This window comes from Penaeus vannamei, chromosome 13 (assembly GCF_042767895.1).
Source record: "Penaeus vannamei isolate JL-2024 chromosome 13, ASM4276789v1, whole genome shotgun sequence".
Classification (NCBI taxonomy): Eukaryota; Metazoa; Arthropoda; class Malacostraca; order Decapoda; family Penaeidae; genus Penaeus; species Penaeus vannamei.
Window position 1 is genome coordinate 13,490,017 of NC_091561.1, and position 27,500 is coordinate 13,517,516.

The following is a 27,500-nucleotide window of genomic DNA, read 5'->3' on the forward strand; positions in this document are numbered from 1 at the left end:
TACCAAGTCCTTCTTCCACAGCTTAGACCAAAAGTGTACTCTAACCCCTTTCGTGACCTTCCAAAGGAAGCTGACAGTCACGGACCCGGCGTAACATATTCCGACAAGAGCAAACGCCTCCTCTATACGCTTTAAAATCGGCAAAATCTCATCTATCAAATATTTCGCTGAATCCACAGCCACTGCCATCTCGAATAATTTCTAAATTATGGGTTTTCAAGAATAAACAGTCTGTGGGAGAACTTGCAACGCCCCTACATGCAGACCATTTACACCAAGAACGAGTCTGACGCAAGGCCATGTAAACAATAACACGTGGGTGAGTTGCCACGGCCTAATTTCCAGGTGGATTTATCTCCGTTCCGTAAATGTAGTTTCGTAAATGACCCAAGGTCATTGCCTTGCATGAAGCAATAATGGTAATCTATATCGGCGAAATGTAGGTTACTGTAAAACGACTTTTTGAGGATTTCAACATTTTTGTTCACACTATAGACACAGCTCCAACTGGAATATTCACATACTATTTTGTGCGTTTCTCCCAGAAATATTAATTTTCCTGGGTACTAGTAAGATTAATTGTTTGGAAATGTCCCATAATTGTTTCGCAACTACATCATATTGCAACACACTGCTTTGTATATTACAAATTGTTTATACGGTAAATCACAGAATTTCCCGAATCACCTTCCGATAGCCCAGTGGTCTCAGACTTTTTTGGCTACGGCCCCTAAAAAGTACTTCGATAGATTCGCAACTCATCCCCTAAGCAACAAACATTTCTGACAATCACTAACGCATGCAAACATAAAAAAGCATGTTTACATAAGGTGTCTTTCTGATACCGAACCGATTATCGAACATCGGGCAGATCGACCACCGCTGACAAGTTCTATACCCGTTAGGATGGGTAGGAAAAGGCGGAGGAGGGGTTGCAGGATCTCGCTATCATTTAAAATTATTTTGCGAGACCTCTGGGTTTCGAGACCTCTCGCTTTGAGAACCTCCGCAGTCTACTGGCGAAAACGGACAACTGTGAATTGACACATAACACGCAGTGGAACGTGGTAGTTCCAGTAGCTTTTGTAGAATTTTGTTGCGCGTCATGTAGTCCATATTCCATATTTCCTCATTTCCCTCAATCGGTCAAACCAAACTTCAGGGCACGCTCCTCTCTAGAGTGTACAGTAGGTTTTGAAAGGGAACCGAATGGTAACTATAACCATTCTATGGTAAGCACCATAAAACTCAGCACTCCGGTAAACCCTGTTAATTTAGAGATCCTCCAACGAGTGCTAACAAGGCCAAGCTCAATCCTTTCGGCCACATTACCCACATTATTGTACAATACCAAGTCCAGCGAGGCAGGTTGGAGAGCTTGTAGAAAGGCCTCTGAGCGAGGTAGTCAAGAGCTAAGGTCTTGAGTGATAAGATGAAGTAAACACTGAAGTGCAGGGAAGACTGTGAAGTGTGTATATTTTTGGCGAGAAATGTAGTATAAATGCAAAAGGGACAAAGTAACACTGCTGGGTCGTTTGTGGCTGAGTGTGCTGATTGATCCTTAACTTTCGTGTCGCGGCGAATCAGCGCCGCGGGCCTCGCCACGCTTGCCTGCCGGCTGACTCGCCGTAAGGGCAATTAAGCCGAGTGAGGTGTGCCGGTGCCAAGTGAGGTAATTATGCGGAGCGAGGTGCCGAGGTGATTGTGGCGTCCGCCACAAGCTAATACCAGGAGTCAGAAATCCTCAGCGTCTGGGACCTAGTAAAGTCCCAAAGAAGGAGGCTATTCTCGCTGCTGGAAACGTCTCTGTCGGCCCTTGGACTGCATTGAAATCTCCCAGAAAAATGTGAATATCTCATTAGGGACAACTGTCTGCCACGGATGCGAGTTCGACATAGAAACTTTCACCCTATCAGCAACCTTGCTAAGGAGGTCAAAGGCCATTTTTATAGTAAATGAACTTTGCCCAGAGAAAACTAATGTACTAGTAGCAGTCTTTCCGTGCATTTTTTTTTCTCATTTCTTGGTCTTCAAATTATATCTGCATGTCAAGTCTCTTACCTGTTCTACGAGTGCGCTTTGCTGATCCATTTTCAAAAATAACAATTCAAGCTATCCAGTCTGTCCTATATATAGGAATGATGTCACTTTAGTAAGATTAGATTCCCTGTAAAATAACAAATACAGAAATTAAAAAAAAAAAAAAATCGTGATCAGAATACACATTTGCAACTTCACGCGTATTCATGTAAACTCATATACTTTTTGCACTGTACCTACCTTTGTGTGTGTGCATACCCGAGAAAAGCCAATGCTTAGAATGCTCATGACGCATTTGGAACAATAACTTTACTGCCATACCACCCCTGACGACTTTCATACTGTTTTCCTAAATCATTCTGTTTCATAAAAACTGTATTTGAAATCGAAGGAACATGTTATATGAATTTCTTAATTGTTTTGTGATTAACTAGAGGCACTCAGAGAGCGCATATCTTCGCTAAGGTAATAGGGTCACAGATGCAGATAAAGTATTCACACTTGAAGAATTACATTTAAATCACCTAATCCTCGAGTACATTGGTGACTACTGTAACCATAAACTCCTTGGTGGAGGTATGAAATCAAATTATAATAATAGGCAATAGGGGTGACTGATCTAAATAAAAATATCCTGGATTTGGATCATGATCCGGATCACCACCAAAACTTAATGGCATCCAAGTTCGGTTAAGACATCTCTGGCAAAAAAAATAAAAATAAAAACCTGCTCATAAGTTTTTGAGTTACCCTACTAACCAACGAAGAAAATAACCGACTCCACCAAAAACATAACCTCCTTGACAGAGGTAACTATGAATATTCATATGTACTAACAGTTGAAGGAACCGGTATATCTTTCAATCTTTGTCAATTTTAGAGGGAAAAATTTGTTTAGAAATGTTAGCATACCTGAGGAGGTGTCCCATTAGATGTGAATTGTTCAACTGAATATGTAAAACGCTGAACGATTCGCTTATGATACGAGTCAATGGCTAAAAGACAAAAGTAAGCGATTTGTCATACGAAGCACAAACTTTGGGACCCTAATCCTAATTTCTTAAAATCCTAGTTATAACTAGTGTAATGAACATGTGTATAAAATCGGAAAGCACTCTAATATATATATATATATATATATATATATATATATATATATATATATTTATATATATATATATATATATATATATATATATATATATATATATACAGATGCAGAAAAAAACAAATGATTCTTTGTCTTTTAGAAAGCAAAATCACCTGACTGCTGAAGATGATTTTTTTTTTCTTTAAAGGGAAGGTCCAGTCTCTACCCACATGTTCATGAATAATTATACATTAAAGCATAAAGAATCAATATCAGATCAAAGTTTAGAAAGGCAATTGTAATTCAACTCAAAATTCGGCGTTTTGCATTCCCCGCGCCCGTCGTCTGCTAAATAATTGACATCGCGCCACCAACCGTGCATGACGTCACACGATGTATGTGACTGTGAGCGATCCAGACAAAGCGCAATAGGGGTAGGCTACACAGCAACAAACATGGCTGTATCGAACGAAAACTTTATACATAATATATATAAATACACACAAAAACACGCACACGTGTGTGTGTGTGTGTATATATATATATATATATATATATATATATATATATATATATATATATATATATATATGTATGTATATATATATATATTTAAGATATATGTATATATATGTATATATATATATATATATATATATATATATATATATATATATATATATATATATGTATATATATATATATATATATATGTATATATATATATATGTATATGTATATATATTTAAGATATATGCATATTATATATATATATATATATATGTATATATATTTAAGATATATGCATATATATATATATATTTATATATATACATATATATACCCATAACCCAAACCTCCTCCCCCCTTCCCCCAGAAATTCACCCAATCAACTCAAATCAACTTAAACTAAGTCATATCGACTCCCAAACAATAGCCATATAGCAAAAACCTACGAAAAGTCAGATCCAAGAACTTCCATCTGAAACCAGGGCCAGTGTAGATACACGTTTATGCCAAACAGTGGGGTTTGAGCGTTCTAGAAAAAAGGGTTCCATAACAGGTAGAAACATGAAACTTTGGGATCTGAACCTAGCCAGGCCAATGTTCAAGAGTAGCAAGGTTCATTGGAGTCGGCCCAAGTGAAGCTGATATACAAGGGGGTTCCCACCCAACCGTTATTGGGACGTATATACATACATACATATAGAGGTACCATAAATTTAGAAACAAAATATCTCGAGGACGGAAATAGAGAGATGGTTGACCACTCGTTCAAAAGCTTTTATCAAGGAGCGTGTTTTCTTGGGGTAGGCGACAGGGCAGTACCAGGCAGTATTAGCCTGGTGCTAATTAATCTACTGCCCGGTAGCTATAAATGCATTATTCGTCTCTTTTTTTCTTACAAAATTCATTCTAAATACTGCCTGGTACTGCCCGGTACCTCCCAGTACTGACCGGTACCACCCGGCACTAATAAAAGTGCTGCCCGGTATCTATAAACACATTATTTGCCTCTTTTTCTCTTATAAATTTCATATAAAATACTGTCCGGTATCGCCCGGTACTGCCCGTTGCTAATAAATGTACTACCCGGTAGCTATAAACGCATTGTCTATTATTCTCTTATAAATTTAAAACCAAATACTGGCCGCTACTGCCCAGTGCCACCCGCTACTGCCCAGTGCCACCCGCTACTGCCCAGTGCCGCCCGCTGCTGCCCAGTGCCGCCCGCTGCTGCCCAGTGCCGCCCGCTGCTGCCCAGTGCCGCCCGCTGCTGCCCAGTGCCGCCCGCTGCTGCCCAGTGCCGCCCGCTGCTGCCCAGTGCCGCCCGCTACTGCCCAGTGCCGCCCGCTGCTGCCCAGTGCCGCCCGCTGCTGCCCAGTGCCGCCCGCTGCTGCCCAGTGCCGCCCGCTGCTGCCCAGTGCCGCCCGCTGCTGCCCAGGGGCCGGATTCACTAACATACGATCGTAACGCATTTACCAGCGGTCATTTACCGTTGCGTTTACCAGTCATGGCAAAGCGGGATTCATGAAGAAATGGTGATTTGGATATGCTGAGTTACAATCGTAAATCGACTCATTCTAATGGTAGCCAACAGAGGGCTCTGATAAAGCAATTCCACCAATCAGCGAGCGCCTAACATAATCTTTTAGGTTCCTTCGGCCAATCACATAACATGTAAACAGAACTAGACACAGCGAGATTGTTTGAATAATCGTCAGAGCTGAAACACTATTTAAGCACATGTAAAAAAGAATATATTTATTTGATTATATCCATCATGTTAGATATATATTTACTGTATAGATAGAAACCAGTAAAAACAATGATATATTAATATATTATTGTTAACTCAAACCAAAGAGACAGTCCAAACCGATTTGCATTGATATATTTTCCATCATTGTTAAACAAAGAACCGGATCAAACATTTTTTTTTTTATTCATCGCCACTTGTTGTCAAAGGAAATATCTCAAGCTCATTCTTGCGCATGCACTTTGGAGTGTATTGTCAAAATGCCGACAGATACAGATATTACTATACTCATTTAGCGTTGGTATTGTCAGTTTATATATCAGCAAGGTACTTTTTCCTATAGCATTTGTAATACTCAACTCGGAGAAGAACTCTTTAAGAGTTCACTTATTTATCGGTTCCATACATTCTAGTATACTATAGGCCTATAAGTTCACGAGAATTTGTGTGGATCTTATTCTACCTATGTCCGCTTAGATATTGATTTTTTGACGAGGTAACACGTAATGACATCGTCTTCCCAGAAATTACCAGTGCTCTGACCACTGGTAAAATTTACCATGATAACTCCAATGGCAAGTTGTTAGTGAATACCACCGCTGTCTGTTTACCATGGTAACTATAGTTACCACTGATTTTACCATCGTAAGTGCGTTAGTAAATCCGGGCCCAGTGCCGCCCGCTGCTGCCCAGTGCCGCCCGCTGCTGCCCAGTGCCGCCCGCTGCTGCCCAGTGCCGCCCGCTGCTGCCCAGTGCCGCCCGCTGCTGCCCAGTGCCGCCCGCTGCTGCCCAGTGCCGCCCGCTGCTGCCCAGTGCCGCCCGCTGCTGCCCAGTGCCGCCCGCTGCTGCCCAGTGCCGCCCGCTGCTGCCCAGTGCCGCCCGCTGCTGCCCAGTGCCGCCCGCTACTGCCCAGTGCCGCCCGCTGCTGCCCAGTGCCGCCCGCTGCTGCCCAGTGCCGCCCGCTGCTGCCCAGTGCCGCCCGCTGCTGCCCAGTGCCGCCCGCTACTGCCCAGTGCCGCCCGCTGCTGCCCAGTGCCGCCCGCTGCTGCCCAGTGCCGCCCGCTGCTGCCCAGTGCCGCCCGCTGCTGCCCAGTGCCGCCCGCTGCTGCCCAGTGCCGCCCGCTACTGCCCAGTGCCGCCCGCTACTGCCCAGTGCCGCCCGCTGCTGCCCAGTGCCGCCCGCTGCTGCCCAGTGCCGCCCGCTACTGCCCAGTGCCGCCCGCTGCTGCCCAGTGCCACCCGCTACTGCCCAGTGCCGCCCGCCGCTGCCCAGTGCCGCTGCCCAGTGCCGCCCGCCGCTGCCCAGTGCCGCCCGCTGCTGCCCAGTGCCGCCCGCTGCTGCCCAGTGCCGCCCGCTGCTGCCCAGTGCCGCCCGCTACTGCCCAGTGCCGCCCGCTGCTGCCCAGTGCCACCCACTACTGGCCGGTACTGTGCAGTACTGGACAGTATTTAGATTTAAAATTATAAGATAAAAAGAGACAAATAATGCGTTTATAGCTACCGGGCAGTACATTTATTTGCACCAGGCAGTACCGGGCGGTACCGGCAGTCCCGGGCAGTATTTAGTATGAAATTTATAAGACAAAGACAAATAATGCGTTTATAGCTACTGGGGAGTAGATTTATTAGCACCGGGTAGTGCCGGGCGGTGCCAGGCAGTATTTAATATGAAATTTAAAAGAGAAAAAGAGACAAATGATGCATTTATAGGTACCAGGCAATACATTATTAGCACCGGCCAGTGCCAGGCGGCACAGGGCAGTATTTAGTATGGAATTTATGAGAGAAAAAGAGACAAATAATCATTAAAGGTAACAGGCAGTACATATTCAGTCATTACAATGACAGAAGTTCACAGGCCCAATAGCAACCATCACAGAATAACAAAAGGATTGATATTTTTTTACCAAAAACAATGAAATTGTTTGGCTCGCCTGGGGACCTATCATGTGTGTAAGGGTAATCCGGTCCACGGGGCGTGCATTGGTTCAGTTTAGAAAAATTTTAACTCATTCATCACTAAACATGGCTGACACTGAGTCAGACGTGTGAGTCTGGGACTCGATCTGAGACTTACTTATTCTTGGATTTACCAGTCTATCAACGAGATATGGAGGAGTGAGAGAGAGAGAGAGAGACTGAAAAAAAAAGAGAGACAGAAGGAACTCAGGAACTCATTGGATGCAATGCTCTCATGGTCATAGGCCACAGACAAGGAATGGGTTAGTGTTTCAGCAGAAGCAGTTTCCTGCAAGGTTGCAGAAGGGAGTGATAAACAAATCTTTTTCGTAAAATATTTCCTAAACTGAACCATTGCACACCCCGTGGACTGGATTACCTTTACGCACATGATGGGTATTCAGGTGAGCGAAACTATTTCATCGTTTTTGGTAAAAAAATATACATACATATATATGTATGTATATATACATATATATATATAAATATATATTGTATATGTGTGTACATACATATATATGAATATATAAAATATACATTATATATATAGTATATATATATATATGTTTACATTTATTCAGGTATATATATGTATATATACGTATATCTATGTTATATGGGTATATGTATGTATGTATGTATATGTGTGTGTGTATATATATATATATATATATATATATATATATATATATATATATATATATATATATGGGTGTATATATACATTATGTATATGGATATGTATATATGGATATATACATATTTAATATATATGTATGGATATATATATGGATATATTTATATACATATACATATATACGTGTTTGTGTATACGCGTATAGATATATGTATATATATACATATTTATACATATACGAGTGCATATATATATATATATATATATATATATATATATATATATATATATATATACACGTGTTTATGTGTCTGTACACCGCATGACGTCACAGACGTGTGGCGACGCTGCAATCGCATTTTTAGCAGATGACGTTTTCACCTAGTTTTACGGGTGCAAAATGCCGAAATTGAGGGTAAACGGATAAGATTAACATCGAACTAAGGTTTTAATACTTTTATTTATTGTACATAGCATCAAATAAAAACAATTATTACATGGTTTGAAACCCACTGCACCTTCCCTTTAAATGACTGATTTGGTTATGAATATTTCTGATACTTTTAGTATTTTTATGTCTCTTCTGTGAGATTTGCCTTTGTACATGTGTCCAAGTCGTATTCAAGGTCAGTGAATAGCCATAAGTGTCTTTGATTGCAGTAGGGCCTTTTACTGCAATACTGATCGTATGCCCATTACTCAGATGATCTGAGGCGAAAAAAGGAAAAGTTAAAAGTAGGACTGTGTATTGTGTTTCCGTAACCAATATTTGTGTGTCGAATGGGTTCGTAGTCAAATTGGTTTCTAAGGAGTGGTAGCGTGAATAGAGAATCCAACTGACTCCCCGTTTATATACCTCGACATCATCATAAAAACATAAAAAGTTAAATCAATAATCATTGAAACGATGTAGAGAAAGGAGCAAGGTTCGATAATATCCACGAGCTTAATAATTAATGCAAAACCTCTAAAACTGGTCTATATTTACTTTTATTAACAAGGAATCATGGCCAACTCCTATACACAAAGAAAACAATCAGGGAAACAGGACTTACTTATATTTTCCGTATGATCTGAGGACTAGATGTGTGCCGAGTATTCCACCGTCCGGCACGTCAGGAGAAATTACCTAGAAGGAGAGCAAAACGCTGTTGTTTCGAGGAGAGTCAATCAATTTCCAGCTCAACGCGGCTTAAATTCATAAACTTCATGACGCCAAACATCGTTCGTAAGAGCGAATGTTTGAAAAAAATACGAAGAAATGCACCAAAAACATTAATAAAGTAATCCTCATAGCGAGATGAGACAGAGAAAAATACATACTCAATGTGGAGAAGGCAGAAAAACGTACAGTTAAAACAGGCAATTCTTAAAATCAGTACGAAGCTTCCGTAGGTAAGAAAAATGGACAGAACGTAAAAATAAGTGATAATTTAAGATGATAAAACTGACTATCAAACTCATAGAAGAATCAAGAAATAATTTACATATAAATGAACCGTAGGTAAGAGTACGGGGTCAAAGGGCAAACTCAAACAGAAGTGACCTATATGAACCAACGAAAATTTGAATAATAAAACGAAAAATAAAACTCAACATATGTACACAGAAAGGCAAGAAAACAGCGACTGCATCAAGCGTTGTCCGGGCGGCGAGATGTCATAGCGCGCGAGACTACGAGAGGCTGGCGCGAGATGAGGGGAGATGGCGGGATGCAGGATGCCACCTTACAGTACATACATGGAAGGAAATTGGTCACCTACGTATGATGCATCAAAGTATAATTGCGTATTTTAAATCTGATACTAATAACACACTAAACCACCATCTAAACTGCTCTCGGGTATACGGCATGTTCCTCCCTGTCCCATGCTGTAGGAAAGTTGCCCTGGAACACAATATCGTGTTTCTAACTACATATGATTCTTACTACTTGTGAATGTATGCGTTTATTTACATTAAATCATATATATATATATATATATATATATATATATATATATATATATATATATATATATATATATATATATATATATATATATATATATATATATATATATATATATATGTATATATATATAAATGTGTGTGCGTGTGTGTGTGTGTGCATGTGTGTGTGTGTGTGTGTGTGTATGTGTGTGTGTGTGCGTGCGTGTGCGTGTGCGTGTGCGTGCGTCTGAGTATATAGTTTCCATTGCAAAGCTGATGGTTAGGAAAATAACTGGTTTCTTGATATCCTGCAGCTGTGTCTTCTGAGAAATGAAATTCAGCGAAGAATGTATTTGGCATTATCCTTACAGTGCGTCTGAAACTGCCAACAATCGCAAATACCTTTAAATATCATTTAAGTGATTGTGTAATTTCACAGTGCGTGTGTATCATCGTGGAACCCACCTGATTTCTAATGTATACGTTGTACAATAGGAAAGAAAAACAAAATATTCCGAAATATAATGCCACTGGCACATGTGGGTTCGTTCAAGGCTGCCTCCCTCGCCAAGCACTATAAGGACTGGCATACGTGAGACTCCTCTCCTCATAGCGACAGGCTAGCACGGAGAGGAAACATGATGGATTTGGAAGGCTTTCAGCTGTTCCCGTATCCGAACGCCTTCCTGAATGGTATTGTGCTTGTAGGTCTCCTGAGTGTTCTGAAATTCTTCACGGTCACGACATGGAACTTGGCAGTGGGTCTACGAGCGCACGTGTGGTCCAAACTCCGGAACAAGAATTTCGTTGAGACTTACGGGCAATGGGCAGGTAAGGTTTTTAGAACGCGCAATTGCATAGCGCATGATTTTAAACTTACTTTTAACTTTAAGGTGAGTTTTTTGCTGATAACATTTGCAGTACGTAATATATATACACTTATTCTAGATTAAGAGAAGGTATTAATTTCTCCTGTCGTGTTATATCAGGGATACTTCCATGGGAGGTTTTCTTTGGACTTTCATTCATTATTTTATTCATTAAAAGTGCATTTTATATATCACTTGTAAGAACATGCAAATTCACGTAGATAGCTGTTTTTTCGTGCACTTTAATACAGGGTCGGAATCAGTGACATAAATGTAAACTTGGGAGTGCCTATAGTCGGGTGCAGACCATACGTGCAATTTTTTTACGTCCCTCTCAATAATCTAGGGACATAAACGCATCAGTAATTTAACACTATTATTAAATATGGGACCGTAGCACAAACGACTAAAAGAACAAGTGAATGAACATATAAGATTCGACGAATAAAAAAAAATCATAATTTCACTGCACTTAGAGAGGTCATACCACGCTCTTTAAACTCCTTAACTCTCTCATTGCTCGTTCCCATCAAAATATTCTAATCTCCAACCTTCCCGTCCTCGAACTTGATCTTCAACTCGACCTTCAAACAGCTGGTCACTGGGAGCAACGGGACTCCCACACCCGTTTTTGCCCCAAGGAGGAAAATATTACATAAGTAATCAAGATCTTTCGTTATAGTATATTTCAAGTGTTAATGATTTTGTCTTTACATTACTTTCCTATTTTTCACTTTTGCAGAAATGCATCCTCTAGATTTTGTACCTGCTCTTATCCATGGTCTTTACACAACCGTGATTTGAATGATGTAATACTCTCCCACTGAATAGTAAATTTGAATTGTAATAAGCCGAAATTAACATTTACTATCGGTGACATTACAAACGCACGCACGCACCCACCCACCCACATACATACACATATATACATACATTTTTATATGTATGTATGCACCCACCCACACACACACACACACACACACACACACACACACACACACACACACACACACACACGCACGTGCATGTGTACATATGTATGTATGTGTGTGTATTTATGCATATATGTATATATTTTATTTATCTAAGCCCTCATTCGTATAAACATTCTTTTCAATTATGTTATTATAAATGTGCACGTTTGAGTGCGGGTATTTTGTACCGGAAATAAAAGCATGTCCGAATACAGCTACTTCCATCTCTCGACCAATTATAAAACAATTTCTCTTCCCTTTTCCCAGTCGTCACAGGGAGTTCAGACGGCATCGGGAAGGGCTATGCATATGAACTCGCCAAGAAAGGGATGAACTTGCTCCTGATATCTCGCACGATGGAAAAGTTGCAGAAAATCAAAGAAGAAATTGGTGAGTCTGTTCTCTTTGTGTGATGTTGCTGGTATATGTTTTGTTGTTTGTTGTTGTTGTCGTGTTTGACTGTTCGGTAGATTTTATTGTATTATTGTAATGGGTATTTGGGGAAATAATAATGATAGGGAGGGATGTGATAATGAGGGTACCAGGTATTAAGTAACGTGTGATTGTTATTGTTATTGTGAAGGTATTATTAATATCAATGTTATTAACAATATTAATGTTATTAATATTGTTAAGCCATGATCATTAACATACATAATATTTACATAGTCCTGTATGTGTAATATAGATACCACAACCTCGCTTTTCTTCAATAGAAAAAGAGTTCGGTGTCGAGGTGGAGATAATGCAAGTAGACTTCAGCCATGGAAAGCAGGTGTACGAAGAGATAGAGGAACGCGTGAGAGGAAAGGAGGTCGGCCTTTTAGGTAGGTATAAAAACAGTGATATCCTGTTGCAATTACTTTCGCAATCAGAGAATATTTCATTTTCTTTTGAGGCAATCTTCACGTTACAAATACAGTCGAAAGAAAATGTGATGCAATGTCCGTTACTGACAACAGCATCATCGAAGATAGTGAGTGAAAGAGAGAGAGAGAGAGAGAGAGAGAGAGAGAGTGAAAGAGAGAGGTAGAGAGAGTGAAAGAGAGAGAGAGAGAGAGAGAGAGAGAGAGAGAAAGAGAAAGAGAGAGGGAGAGAGTGAAAGAGAGAGAGAATGAGGGGCCTGAACGATCATCTTTCGTCATGAACACCGACTCCCCTTTTCCAGTGAACAACGTGGCCGTTATAGTACCTCATCCTATGAACTTCGGCGAAGTCAGCGAGCACCAGCTTTGGAGTCACGTCAATGTCAATGTTGCATCTCCCTTGGCAATGACAAGAATGATCCTGCCAGGGATGCTGGAGCGCGACAAAGGAGCCATCGTCAACATTGCGTCTATTTACGGCCGCTATCCCGTGCCGATGGTGCAGGTTTATTCCGCCACCAAGGTAAGCACAGGCTGGGAAGCGTGATGGAAATAGTCTAGCGTGTTGACGGAAAAAAACACTAATTCTACAATGCATATTTCTGATTGCATGCTTTTTCCATATTTTTTTACCATCGATTAGTGTGAATTTATACAAGAACATTTTGTGTGTCAATGAATAATTTTAATGCTGCATAATGTTAGGGATAATGCTGATTATTTGAATTCTGAAAATACTCGTCCACGCTGTCCCTACTTATGCATTATTTTCTTTTTTAGACTAATGTATCTCACTTATTTACGTAGTACCATCGCCATTACTGTTACTGCGGTTGTTGATATTGTTATTGTCGATGTTACAATTTTTGTCATTATCGACATTTATATTACGTTGATTAGTAGTAATATAGCTATCATTACTGTCATGATCACCATTTTCATCGTCTTCGTTATCATCATCACCATCATTATCAATATCATTATCACCATTCTTGTTTTAATTAGCATCATCGTAATTAGTCTAATTACTCTAATTATTTTCAATCCTATCCTTACGCTTGTCCTCACCAGCACCATCGTTATTAATTCATATACAAGGTATTTATCGAGACGGCGATAATCATTACGATAATAACATAATTCTAAAGATTAAACAAAGTTCTATAGTTAAGCATCTGATGTTAATTTTGACGGGCTTTTTGTGTATAAAAACATAAATTAAAAAGTAAATAAAATTCTATATATGAAAATTCAATTTTGATCCTGACAGATTTTTGAATATGAAAACAAATCCAAAAAGTAAATAAGTTACCATATGAAAACATTCGATTTTAATTATGACAGGCTTTTACACATGCAAACATATACATAAAGTGGTAATAACATTTTAGTAATTACGCATTTCCACAGGCATTTGTAGACTTCTTTTCCGAAGCTTTAGGATCGGAATACGAAAATTCTGGCGTGACCGTTCAGACCGTTACACCCGCCTATGTGTCGACCAGCATGACCAGCTTTTCTGAAAAGGTCCACAAACCAAGTAAGATTTGTAATTATTTATACGTATTCTTGTACTATTTTTATATCGGTTTTATTTTTTGAAAATATTTGACTGTGAGAGTTTTTTATATTTATGTATTTCTGTTATTTTCATTGTGTTTTTCTTTCATATTTTTTCTTCTATTATTTTTGTCTATTTTTATATTTTTTTCTATCATATGATAATAAGATTACACCTAATATATCTCTTCTATTTTTTCTATATTTTTTCTCTTCCTGTAACACTTTATAACCCCCTTATTTTGTCTGTTTCCCGTTCCCCTTTTCTTTCGCTAGGATTCTTCGTGCCAACAGCCTCCAACTTTGCCGCCCATGCTGTGGATACCTTGGGATACACCTCTTACACGACAGGCTATTGGACCCATGGCTTACAGGTGGGAACTTTTGCTAGAGGGTTGTCTTGAATAGGTAGATGGGCAGGGGTGGATAGATAAGCCAGTAGATTGATAGGGGAAAGGAATGAATAGATAAATTTGGGGAGATGTCTGAAGTGATAGATAGACGAATGAGTGTCTAACTAGACAGATAGACAGAAGGGATGTGTGAATAGATAGATAGATGGAATGTCTGAATAGATAGAAAGGCGGAAGAATGCATGTCTAGATAAACTGACTAGGAAGTGTTTGGATATGTAAGATGAATGCCTAAATCAGTGGTTTTTAACCTTTTTACTATCACGTCTCCTGTAGGGATTTGTCCTTCCATCTACACACTCCTATGAACAAAATATCCTTCCAGATTTTAATGAAAATTTAAGATAAGTTCTTAGTCTTTTTTTTTAAGTAATGATTAGTCACTTTGTTAGCAGACCTGATTATTTGCCCATGTTCTCGTTAAGAGAATAACAAATATACATAGAGAAATTCCTGCTTTTTCTGAAGGGCTTATGGCCCCCTTGGAGATTACTGGCGCACCCTCAGGTCAAGAACCTCTGGTCTAAGAGGAGAGATGTCTAAGTACACAAAATAAACAGGAAGAAAGAGAGTGTTAACCTAAACAAGATTTTGCATAGTATCAATCCGTCCGTTAAAATCGAGAGAGCGGAAAGCATATCGACTTGGGGACCATTTATAGCAACAAACAAATGTATGCTGATAACAAACATAGACTTTTCAAACATTCATTTTGAAAAGATAATTGTAAATAATAATTATCAGAATGATTAACCCAATTGTGTCTATTGTTTTCCGCTTTTCAGGCTTGGGTGATGGATACTTTCTTTCCACGATGGGTCTGGATGAAGTTCTTGAAGAAGAATTGCGAGGATTTACTGAAAGATTTAAAGAAGACGAAAGAAGAATGAATGCCTGGTGGGAGCTCAGAAGAAGTGGATGGCGGGAAAATAATATTTGGTGGGAAATGTGTAGCAGAACTCAATTGAGTTGTGGAGGGATGTGAAGGGAGCTATATTTGTGATAGACACACACACACACACACACGCTTGTATGTGTGCGTGTGTGTATATACACATATATATACATATACATCCATATACACACACACACACGCACAAAACACATACGCGCATAACACATACGCACACAACACACACACACACAACACACACACACACAACACACACACACACACAACACACACACACACAACACACACACACACACACAACACACACACACACACACACACACACACACACACACAACACACACACACACACACACACACACACACACACACACACACACACACACACACACACACACACATATATATACATACAAACATATATATACATACATACGTGCATGAATATGCGTAAATGTATACATGTATATAGATATATGGATAGATAGATAGATATAGAAATACACACACACACACACACACACACACACACACACACACACACACACACACATATATATATATATATATATATATATATATATATATATGTGTGTGTGTGTGTGTGTGTGTGTGTGTATTATGTGTATCATATATATAAATAAATATATATATATATATTATTTACATTTATATATATATTTGTATATATACATTAATACACACACACACACACACATACATATGCGTGTGTGTGTGTGTATGTGTGTATAAATGCGTGTGTCTGAGAGAGAGAGAGAGAGAGAGAGAGAGAGAGAGAGAGAGAGAGAGAGAGAGAGAGAGAGAGAGAGAGAGAGAGAGAGAGAGAGAGAGAGAGAGAGAGAGAGAGACGTATATGGCGTCAGAATGAAATAAAAGTATATCCTACTTTTCTGACTAATAATTTCCTGATCTTCTATACAACATTTTAATAGGTCTACAAAACGCAAATCAAGTAACTCCTAATTATTAAACAAGCTTACTATAATATGTCTTTTTTTTTGTAGCCAAGTAAAAGATTGATGCGATCAACATCCAGCGGAAAAAACTATGATATTCGTATATATTCATATAAACTTGATGTAAATGCCCTTGTTGTATTGTGAATAAGGGAAAAAATATATGAATTTATGCCAAAAAATGAGTTAATATATTGCAAGCTTCACAGGGTAGCAAACATATGTCGTGTAATGCGAAAGAAACTTTGTGGTTTCTTTCGCATTACACGACATATGTTTCTGTTTTAATGGTGATGAAAAGATAAATAAAACACATTTTGATCCGAGCCCTTGTTTCCTTTTGCAGCACATAAATTGCTTAAAAACAAATACATTTCACAAGTTGGAAATTGCATAAAAAGGAGACGGGTTATTCTGCACTTTATAACAATTAACTAGATATTTACATATTAGATAAACTGATAAAATGACTATTATTGGCCAGCTAAGGCAGTGCCAATTCCACTACAATTTTGTCTCGAACCTGCCCATCTCAGGGATCACGACACTACTCACCTTCTTGTTAATCGTCGGTGGCTGCTGAAAATGAGATGAACTATCATCAGTGGGGCGAGTTTTGATCTAGGCCTCCGACCTCTCCCTGCTATGTGGTTTCTTATGCCTCCTTTGCCGTGTTTGAGACCTATGTGTCAAAGGTCGATGCAAAGCCCGATCTCCGACCAATCAAACCGTGCAATATGGATCTCCTGTAATAAGACAAAGCTGTACCTTGTTCTTGGGTGGTCACCACTGAACTCCTTAGCTGCTTCAAGTGTTTGAAGGTGTTCCACGGTGCTACAGGGTCCCTTGGGCTGCCGAGCACTGCCAAGCGATTGGAAACGGCCTAACGAACCCCCAAGCACACTCCTCTCTGTCTTTTCATGGACACTGATACTAGAAAACCTGTATCTGAAACCACATCCTAACTCCTTTAGTGAACTGACCCCCTAAGAGAAGGGATGGCTGTAAACTGCCCTCCCTAAATGAAGGAGTTCATCTAACAAATTTGTGCTTGTCTAAGAAAAGCCTCCTAGTCTTTCTGAACCCGAGGCGCGAACGGGGCCGAACGGGACGGGAACCTAGGAACCAAGGTCTATATAAGTACCTATATAGACCTTGCTAGGAACTGCACGCGAAGATCGCGCACCGAAGGCGTCCTCGGGGACTGGTTTAAAACTACTATTTTTTTATTTGGCGAGGACGGGTTAAAAAATACCTTGTTTTTTCGGGGAGAGAGCAAGAAAAGGACCCCCTCTTTTTAGAATTTTCGGGGAATTTTCCCCGAAATAAGATCCAAAAATAACCCCTTTCCCAAAAATTCGGGAACGCGGATGAGGTACAGTGGATCCCCTGAGTAGGAGACCGGACTGCTTTCTCAGTGGGATTCATAGCCAGTCTCGCTTGCAGGGTGGAAGGGGAGTTGGGCTTGTTCCTTTAGGGTCGCTGACTGGCAAGATCTACCTCCCCAACACGCATACACACACACATACATACATACATACACACATACACGCAAGCACGTACATACACATACATAATGTAGTGTCACATACATGTTAAATATCAGTCATGCTTTACATTCATGTTTAATATCACAGTTATGCCTTTTTCAACTCAGAGTGATTAAAAGCTATCAACTTGCCTTCAGCTCTATTTGATTTTTAACTTTGAAAAGCCGTAGAATTAACGAAAATAGTACATTCATTACTTATCGGAGGATGAAAGTCTTGAAATAAATACCTAGCAACTTTCCATCACTTATCTCACTATGAGATTTGTCTCACGATAAGATAACGACAAGCTCTTTCATTGATCATAGCATCTACGGCATGACAAACTGACCCTTGGCAGAAATAGCGATACGAACGATGCATACCGACAAACAACGCTTAATGTTACCCTAGAAACGAAACGTCATCGTGAACAAAAAGTTCTGAAGGGCTATCAACGTCATCAATGGTCGGTCAGAACAGAGGCGGACATGATTGACTTTAAAGATCTCCGGTTATTTCCAGATCTTGAGGCCGTAGTTAATGTTATTACGGTCCTTGGCATCCTGACGGCTACGAAGATCATAGTGAGGACGGCTTGGGATGTGGTCGTTGGTCTGAGGGCGCATGTGTGGTCAAAGCTGTGTAAGAAGAACTTGGTGCGGACTTACGGGAAATGGGCAAGTATGTATTAGATGAAAGTATGGAAAGAAAACGTATAAACACACATGCTAGGGCAAACACAGGCACGTACAAACACACGCATAGATAGATCATGCATACCCTCACCCACACACTCACATTCCACATTCGCAGGTCCTTAGGAAGGCACATAAGCAGGCATGAAGACGGACATGCAGGCACACCCATACCCACACTCACACCACGCCCATATTCACAGCCACACTCACACTAACCCAAACACATGTACCAATACATACTAATAGTCATGAAGTACTTAATTTTACATGCTGGCATTTTCGTAGGCTCTATGCAATTATTTACACTAATACTTTGAAATAAAGGTAGTAGCTTACATCATGATATTATGCTTTATGAAGATTTTTTTCTCTTGTCTGAGCAAAAATACAAATACAATAATGAGTGTACAAAGATGAATAGAAAAACAGCCACAGTATTAAAGGAATATCAAAGTGTGATTTTTTGTATCAGACTACATCATGTGGCAAAATCGAAAAGAAGACAAAGAAAATTTGATTTAAGGACAAGGAAAAAGAACTGGGTCGTTTTGTACTGTCCGACATGCATATATATCATATGCCTCAAGGAGTATCCTTTTCAGTTTTATTGTCTAAAATGCAATTTAATTGGAATGGAAACATCAACAGGTTCAAATTCTTTTCTTAAAGTAACTGTGTATTTTATTTTTTTTTTACTTGGATAGATGATTAGATAAAGAGGATAAATGTGTTAATTAATATATGAATATTTTCCAGTTGTAACAGGATGTACTGATGGAATTGGAAGAGCCTATGCTTTTGAACTGGCAAAGAATGGCATGAACATTATTTTGATATCTCGAACTGCAGAAAAACTACAGGATGTTGCTTCACAGATTGGTAAGTTTGGGGAATTTTAATAAGTTGATAAATATGTTATGAAAATTTTGTAATTATACTTCTTTGATATTTTGAAAAAAGTTGTGATCATACAATTAGAAAAAAGTTACTTGTTTACTAATCTAGTTTTAATTAGTATTTAAATATGAAATAATTTTATCTCACTGTGTTGGGCTTACAGGCAAAAAGTTTGGAGTCAAGACAGAAAGAGTACAGGTAGACTTCAGCTTGGGAAGGGAGATTTATTCTGAAATTGAGAAGTGCATTGAAGGAAAGGAGATTGGCATCTTAGGTAATTTTTCATGAAACTAAACTGTTAAACAAATATATATAAAAATATTAGTTGTAGTTTAAAATAAAGTTGAAATACTTTTTCAATACCTATTGATTTGCAGTCTATTGTTCTCTCTAAAACTATACATGTTAATGCTTATTTGTTTTCATTGATTAGTATATCACTAAATACTGAAATAATTAACTTCAACCAGTACTCTGAATGTAATGATCAAAATACAGAGTTAACAGGATTAAGAAGTAAGAACAATATGTATAATGTTCCATGCTGATTTTCATCTCTTCTAGTGAACAATGTGGGAGTTATAACCCCTCACCCTATGAGCTTTGGTGAGGTGAACGACCATATTCTTTGGAGTCATGTTAATGTGAATGTTGCATCTCCTCTGGCAATGACCAAGATCATCCTCCCTCAAATGCTCAAGCGCAGAAAAGGGGCCATAGTAAATTTGGCTTCCATAGCTGGGCGATGTCCTGTTCCCCTCCTCCAAATTTACTCTGCTTCAAAGGTAGAGTAGGTGGCTTGCACTTGATGGATGGTAATGACCTGTGCTATCAGGTAGCCTTACTTTTGCTCTTTACCATTTTTTGTTGTTGTCATTTCCTGTTCAGATTTCAAATTCAAGAAACTAGACTCGTTCTTAGTATAACTGAATTATATTTCCTGTAAAAGACCTCATCAAGAGGACTTTCTTTTCAGACTGGCTCTTATTCACTAATGCTATTATCAAGTCTAAAACTTATTTTAAGGGATACTTCAGCATGTACAATTTTGATTGAATTCTGAAATGTCTATTCAGTCATTAAAAAATAAGTGAATGGCTTATGATTTTATTTGCTGTAAGCTGCTAGAATTTAAATACCTTTCATTCAATGCAGATTCCTCATTTGCTTTATGCTAATTAGTAATATACTTTATTCTTCATTATTCAGGCATTTGTAGATTACTTCTCCATGGCTTTAGGAGTGGAGTATATACATTCAGGCATTACAGTTCAGACCATTACTCCAGGTTATGTATCAACCAATATGACAAGCTACTCTGAAAAGATCTACAAGCCAAGTAAGGGACACTTAATAGATTCATCCCAGAATACACTGACTTTCACATGCATACATATACAGATGATCACACATATCCACACACAAAAAAATACAAACTTAGAAATATAAATTGTAACAAGTAATCTGAACTGAAAATGGTGAAAAAGCAAATGTATGAATTTGTACCTATCTTGTCCTTACACTTTGAATGTTTGTTCACATCCACTAGGTCTTATGGTGCCAACTGCCTCAAACTTTGCTGCACATGCCCTGGACACTCTGGGGTTTACCAGTTACACCACAGGCTACTGGACTCATGGAATAATGGTAAAGATCATTACATATATAGCCCTTTTCATCATGCTGTAATTTCTATTACAACCTTAGTATTTTGATTCATCACATTGCATGTTTTAATGCTTTATGTAAATATTTCAGGCTTGGGTTATGGACAACTTTGTGCCGAGGTGGATCCTGATGAGAATGTGTAAACTGCATAATGAAGACTTATTAAGGGACATGAACAAAAATAAGAGAGAATGAATGGAAGAGAATTCAACATTGTAGGCAAAGAAATCACTTTAATACAAATGCATAGGAAAATAAAGGCAATTGATTGTGGAAATGGCAGTGAGCTACTTGAAACCTGATCTTTAAATGTAATGATGAAAAGAACACAAGATGTGGAATATGAAGAGATGTACATCACTTAGCTGTGAACTCTGGTGGTACAATGAAAAATTACATGCATTAGGAAAATAATGTGTGTGTAAGAATGAACCAAGATATATTTTTTGTGTGCATCCTTTTAACCTCTGCTGGTGTTCCAAACACCTACTAAGTGACTATGCAAAGAATGAATGAATATATTTGAAGTTGTTATGAGATTTGTTCTACTTGGCCCTGGTTTTCTATCATGAGGAGGAAAAGGTTGATAAACAGAGCATGGAAATCACCTTAAATGCTAATGAATTCAATATTAGTATCCACTTTGAAGATGGGCTCAGCTTATCTGTACAGGTCAATTGTAACAGTAAAATAAAATGACTTATTAAAGATTCTGTAATTAGATTAACAATAACTGCATCTTCCTTCCTTTGAAAATATAAAAATGTCATATCAGATATGCAGAAACAGTAGGTTACCATTCATATAATACTTTCTGCCTCAAAACTTAATTAATTATTTATTGATTATATTGTGTAGGCAAAAATATTATATGAGGGTTTAATTAAAAGTCTTTTAGTTTTTACTATTCATTATTGTATTATAATATTATAATATAACATCAAGAGAGGAAAGTGAAAAATGTGAGACCATAAAAATAGTTTTTATTAATTTCTTTGTAATTTGAAATAACATATCAGTTATGATAATGATATTATTGAAGAAAAAAATAAGTGGGAAAAGTTATATTTACAATTCCCAATTGGTGATTATAATGATATGCTAAAGGGAAAATATGCAAGATATATTTACAATATCCATGTACATAAACATAACATTTTAATTTTTTTTTAACCTATATTGAGATAAAATTTAACTTGAGATATCAGTCAGAACACAAATCTAAGGTACCTATTTCCTTGTTCTAAACATTTAAATCTCATATTCACGTAAGTAACAAATATTTTGTATATATATAATTACCACACAACCTAAATAATTCCACGTATAATTGTACTCATACAGATATGATCTATTAATTACTGAAAATACTGACTAGTATAACAGAATCTTTCAACTTCTTCACAGTTTCATGACAAAAAAGAAAAAGAAAATGAAAAACTGGTAAGGAAAACAAAGAAAAAAAAAGGTCTTACAGCAAGTCTTTTTGCACAATAAGCCTGGACATCTTAACAAGCTGCCCCCACCCCCCAAAAAAAAATCCAAAGTCACCACACACTGGAAACCTCTCATCTTATTTACTTCCGATGTTTCCGTCTTGCCCCTTGTGGCTTCGAGTTCTCGTTTGGGATATAGACTTGGCCACCCTGGAGCTCTGGATTGCAGTTGACTGTGGACAGGGCCTCCAGGTGGGCCATCACATCACTCACTTGTGACTCCAATTCAGCTATTTTCTGTGGGGGAATTCAAGCATTCTCATTATCAATTTTGCCTTAAAAGCAAATGGTGCAGACTTAAGTACTTACAATACTGCATGCTACAGCCATTCAATTCCAATCTTAAAAGCAAAATGGAAGAAAATATTATTTATAATATGTAACAATTGATACCCAATATTTTATGCAAAATATAAGACACTGAATATATAATTTGAAATACATAAAAAAAACATTGGAGAAAATAATAACAGCACAAAAGTACATTCAGAAACCATTTACTTTTCAGAATATATATCATCCAAGTCAAGTTTCTTCTAAAGGCAATGTCTCTATTCTCCTTAATTTATAGAATCAGAATGATAAATCCATATTTTATCACTGGTCATATTTCTTTCAAGAAAAAGTTCAGACTATGAGTTCCACCTGTTCAAAATTTGCACTCATAAAGTGTCTTGCCACCAATTATCTACTAATACACTTTGGATATATATATTGCACAAACATATGCACATACCTACTCACACATACCCTTTTCTATACCTATCGTCTATTTACCTGATCCTTCTGTTTGACCACACTTTCCAGCTTCACGACCTTGGACACCCATTCTTGTTTGCCTTGACGCATGGACAGGTTCAGCTCCTGCTCTGTCTCCAGATCTTTGGACACCTGGAAAACAGATGTCAATATTATGTGGATGAATCCCACTTCGCTTTGATGTGAAATCCGAGTACGACTGAATGCCATCTAGATTCATACACTTTTTAAACTTTAATTCATAGTAAACAATTTGGATAATATTTAGCAAAATAGTGCAACATGAACTCAATCAATAACGACATCTCTTAAAGCCTTACCTTTGCCAATTTACTATTCAGCTGGTTGATCTTCTTATCAAGTGTAACTTTCTCACGTGTAACAAAAGCCAACTCTTGTTTGATTTCCTGCATTTCTTCACTGAGTTTCTTTACAGCTTCTTTTGATTCTTCTGCCTATTAGATATATATCAATCATTCTTAAAATATACTGTAAAGTGTAAAATATGCATTTGAAGAAAAAATATGTAATCTCAACAAATAGTAATGTAAAAAGATTCCTAAATACAAGCACTTTAAGTGAAAGAATTAAATGTATGACAGACACAAAACCAAGAAAGACAATAACTCATACTGCTATTTCTCACTATGGCTTGTTACTTTCTTGCAAATAGGCTTTATTGGAAAATCTGACCTTAAGCAACTCCAAATGCTTACTGAAAAGAACTTATTACCTCATGCCACGCCTCTGCTTGTGCTTCTGTTATCTTGTTTTCAAAATATTGTCTTTGTGACTCCAGCTGCGAGGAGAGGAGGTGTGTGTATTCAAGCTGCAGTGCCGTCAACTTTTCTTCCCCTTGAACTAACTCCTCCTTTGTATCAGATACAGGTGATGTCCGCTCATATGATACAACCTACAGAATGTTGCATTATAAGCATGGATAATAGGTGAAACAGTTCTTCAAAAAAATTGCCTTTACTTCTGAATTCAAGATGTGTAAATTTTAAAAAGTTTAGTATAAAAGTCATGAAAACAGGGGAAAATATTTATTTCAATGCTAAAAAAAAAGGAGGTTATTTGGCTAAAGAATGGAAATACCATTATTTTAGAAGCTTTTTTTATTTCTGAATAATCAAGCTTTCAAGTGATCAAACACTGACGATGAGTAAGTCTTCCCTTACCTTGCCATCACCTTCACTTTGTAATAAGCGATGCACATAGTTATCTCTTACATAGTCCCACACTCTGTTGTTGCCCACTTGCAGCGAAAAGAGGTGATTGGTCTCCATGAAGTGTCTGCCAATAAGATTATCATAATATTTCACAAGGCATTTCAATTAGTATTCAAAACTACAGCTGATATACAAAGTGTACCATAAATCAAAACAAAATTCCTTTACAAGTGGTCATTTTTATGGAAATGCTGCTAAATACCAAACAGGTTATACATTGTTAATAGGGTATTCACTGGTGTGGCAATTTCAAAAGTTAAAGAAAATCATTAAATCTGGCATTCTTTGCCAGCTTGCACATAATTGCAACTTTACCAACTCTGATATAACCAATGCCCTATACATCTACTTCAACTAACTTACTACTGCTTAACCCATCAGCGACGGGTAAAAATTTTGTCAAGTTTACGTATGCGCCGGCTTGTTGGCGCACACTGGCAGTTTCCCCTGTCTGCGCCCGGCTCGATCGGTAGTTTGCGAGTGACATATAGCACCTAAAAGTTTTTATTTTTCTAAAATTTATGAAAATATTAAAATTTTGAAGGTTTACCTTCACTTTAGGTGCCATTGCCTAAAAGCTTTACCATATAAATGAAGCCCCTACTAGTGGAGGAAAACAACCTCCGTCCGACGAGCCAGTAGCGCGGGAATGGGCATGGCATGATGCCCCCGGCGTTTGGTCCACAACAGCCATGGCATGTACGTACGTGACACCCGGCGCCAATGGGTTAAACACTATATTACCTTGGATTACTGATATTTACCCTAATAATCAGTGCCATAGTGCACATTTTATTCTTTTATCTTCTCCTGTTCCCAAGATTGAGAGATTAGTGTAGTTCCATATACAATAATCATGAGAGTACTAATACAGACCTGTGAGCATGTCCTCCTACATAACGCCCACATCCAACATGTCCACATATAAGGCAGATCCACAAGGAATCAGCTGACCCGCATAACAAGCATCGTTGGTCTGGCGTTTCCTCTGGCGTCTGACAGTACCGGCAAACTGGACAGCTGGAGGCAAAATAGGCTAATCAGCAAGTGGTAATTATTCATACTGCATATTAGTTATTTTCTAGGCACAACAGCTATTAACTATCAGTCTTTCAAACATTCCTCAATATAGCTTACAAGGTTTCCTATTCTTACTCTCAATCTCAAGTATCTCTATAAATATTCATTCAAATATATATATATATATATGCACATACAATAAATCTGTATATCTTACACTAATCATACAGTTCATGCGATAAATGCTGGTCAACCACCAAAGTTTCCCCCATTCAAATGCTAAACTACATACAAAAGTGAATAGTAGAACACTGCAGCATAACACCATTAATGCATGCTGGGTCACCAACATCACATTATCCTTGAGACTATGTAACAGTTAAAAACACGACCAATGCGTGTGAAAAGTAGAGCAAGGCATCATTCTTTGTTGAGCAATGGGTTCCTCTTTATGGATCTGTGCACATACATGCAGTATATAGTAGTGCTAGTGATACCTGTTCATTAAATTAATGTTTTCACAAGAACAAATATGGCTCTTTAGTTTCCAATTACTGCATGCTGTGCTATGTCAGTGTCAGGCTTCAAATTCTACTGTGCTATACCAAGAAACATGTACCACTGCTAATAAGGTACACAACTGAACCATACTATCTCTCAGTGACCTTAAATCACCAAATGTACCTATTTATTACCTTACCCAAGGTTAGGTAACTTTTCCAACAAGAGGAGGAGGATTTCTTATTTCATGATTATACATAAGATTCCTCTGACTCAACTGCTTTTCATTACCTACTACGACATGGTCTGTGTTTTAGCTCATAGTGAATAAAGTGATATGTGTGCATTTGGTAAGGTCTTTCATGTATTTTGTACATGTGTTATGTGAACTGACCAAAGATCTTCAGTGTGTTTGGGAAGTAAATAAATGACAATACTTGAAAATTTTAACATTGTCATTATAATGGGAAAATTTAGATTCCTAGCACTCATGAGATTCATTTTATATTGAAAAGAGTGTAATTTTAGAAATTCTACGTTTTCATTTTCTATCAGTTCACATCAATCTACAATATCTAAGTACACATTAGACCATTTTGCCTAATATTCATCATCACACATCACCAACACTTAAAACTTAAATTATATCTACATGGGAGATTACCCATAGAGGTTGTATCATCAAAATTTTAAACATATGCAAAACCCAAATAAAAATTTCAAGACAGAAGCCCAACCAGCAAATCCACACCACAGCCATGCAGAACAATTGCAAAATGAAACTGTAAGTGATCAGTGAATACAGGCTAAACATAAAATACTCCTGGCCTTGTGAGGGCTTGCTGTAAATACTTGATGCCTCTGTCATCCAACTACCTTCTTTCCCCAACAGTTGGAAGAACAAAAAGGAAAAAAAGAAAAAAAAAAAAAGAAAAAAAGAAAAAAAGTTGGAGAAATGTTGTCAAGGTGTTAATCAAGATGATACAAGCACCAGTACACTAACATGTACAGAACAAACTACTGACAAAACTGCTGATGGAAATTCCACATTACAGAATGGAACATCTAGGAAGCTGACATTACAATGATTAAATATGACTGATTAGAAAAGGCAAAATGAAGTCCATGGCTTAAGGAAAGACCTAGGAAAAAGGTCTTTCGACTAATTTTCTAGTACAATCATCATATATTGTATCAGCAATGATCA

The 27,500-nt window shown here is 38.0% G+C and overlaps 4 protein-coding genes across 8 annotated transcripts in view; 2 read left to right on the forward strand and 2 right to left on the reverse strand.

Annotated features, from left to right (window-relative positions):
* Positions 1 to 309, reverse strand: part of LOC113814950 (inactive hydroxysteroid dehydrogenase-like protein 1) — a 12,498-nt gene extending 12,189 nt beyond the window's left edge. For both annotated transcript variants that reach the window (XM_070128988.1, XM_070128987.1), the window contains exon 1: positions 1 to 309. This exon is cut by the window's left edge and continues 22 nt beyond it. In XM_070128988.1, coding sequence (XP_069985089.1) covers positions 1 to 189 — 189 coding nt within the window. In that variant the 5' untranslated portion in view covers positions 190 to 309.
* A 9,950-nt stretch (positions 310 to 10,259) lies between these two features.
* Positions 10,260 to 18,679, forward strand: LOC113826315 (hydroxysteroid dehydrogenase-like protein 1). 3 transcript variants are annotated; one of them, XM_027379184.2, is made up of 8 exons: positions 10,260 to 10,749; positions 12,029 to 12,151; positions 12,478 to 12,588; positions 12,930 to 13,150; positions 14,038 to 14,167; positions 14,464 to 14,561; positions 15,386 to 15,539; positions 18,545 to 18,677. In XM_027379184.2, the coding sequence occupies exons 1-7, from the start codon at positions 10,557 to 10,559 to the stop codon at positions 15,488 to 15,490; spliced, it is 981 nt and encodes a 326-aa protein (XP_027234985.2). In that variant the 5' UTR covers positions 10,260 to 10,556; the 3' UTR covers positions 15,491 to 15,539; positions 18,545 to 18,677. The 3 variants fall into 3 exon arrangements, with proteins under 3 accessions (XP_027234985.2, XP_069985094.1, XP_069985093.1); XM_070128993.1 differs by lacking the exon at positions 15,386 to 15,539 and having other exon boundaries at positions 18,545 to 18,679; XM_070128992.1 differs by lacking the exon at positions 18,545 to 18,677 and having other exon boundaries at positions 15,386 to 15,949.
* On the forward strand, positions 18,338 to 22,441 carry LOC113828010 (inactive hydroxysteroid dehydrogenase-like protein 1). The gene is made up of 7 exons (XM_070128991.1): positions 18,338 to 18,703; positions 19,477 to 19,599; positions 19,781 to 19,891; positions 20,182 to 20,402; positions 20,827 to 20,956; positions 21,167 to 21,264; positions 21,376 to 22,441. Exons 1-7 carry the CDS (start codon positions 18,511 to 18,513, stop codon positions 21,478 to 21,480), a joined length of 981 nt encoding a protein of 326 aa, XP_069985092.1. The 5' UTR covers positions 18,338 to 18,510; the 3' UTR covers positions 21,481 to 22,441.
* LOC113826640 (BRCA1-associated protein) overlaps positions 22,252 to 27,500 on the reverse strand; it is a 20,453-nt gene continuing 15,204 nt past the window's right edge. For both annotated transcript variants that reach the window (XM_070128989.1, XM_070128990.1), the window contains 6 exons: positions 25,649 to 25,792; positions 24,722 to 24,836; positions 24,274 to 24,453; positions 23,861 to 23,995; positions 23,559 to 23,672; positions 22,252 to 23,018 (listed from right to left, as the gene is read on the reverse strand). In XM_070128989.1, coding sequence (XP_069985090.1) covers positions 22,863 to 23,018; positions 23,559 to 23,672; positions 23,861 to 23,995; positions 24,274 to 24,453; positions 24,722 to 24,836; positions 25,649 to 25,792 — 844 coding nt within the window. In that variant the 3' untranslated portion in view covers positions 22,252 to 22,862. The remainder of the gene's footprint in view (positions 23,019 to 23,558; positions 23,673 to 23,860; positions 23,996 to 24,273; positions 24,454 to 24,721; positions 24,837 to 25,648; positions 25,793 to 27,500) is intronic.

What these genes read in the sequence shown, in the direction of transcription:
- LOC113826315 (XM_027379184.2), top strand. Translation starts at nt 10,557, where the DNA reads ATGATGGATTTGGAAGGCTTTCAGCTGTTCCCGTATCCGAACGCCTTC. An exon ending in GAAAATCAAAGAAGAAATTG is followed by an intron (nt 12,152 to 12,477) that starts GTGAGTCTGTTC and finishes TTTCTTCAATAG; the next exon opens with AAAAAGAGTTCGGTGTCGAG. An exon ending in ATTGGACCCATGGCTTACAG is followed by an intron (nt 14,562 to 15,385) that starts GTGGGAACTTTT and finishes TCCGCTTTTCAG; the next exon opens with GCTTGGGTGATGGATACTTT.
- LOC113828010 (XM_070128991.1), top strand. Translation starts at nt 18,511, where the DNA reads ATGATTGACTTTAAAGATCTCCGGTTATTTCCAGATCTTGAGGCCGTA. An exon ending in GACTTACGGGAAATGGGCAA is followed by an intron (nt 18,704 to 19,476) that starts GTATGTATTAGA and finishes AATATTTTCCAG; the next exon opens with TTGTAACAGGATGTACTGAT. An exon ending in AAAGGAGATTGGCATCTTAG is followed by an intron (nt 19,892 to 20,181) that starts GTAATTTTTCAT and finishes CATCTCTTCTAG; the next exon opens with TGAACAATGTGGGAGTTATA.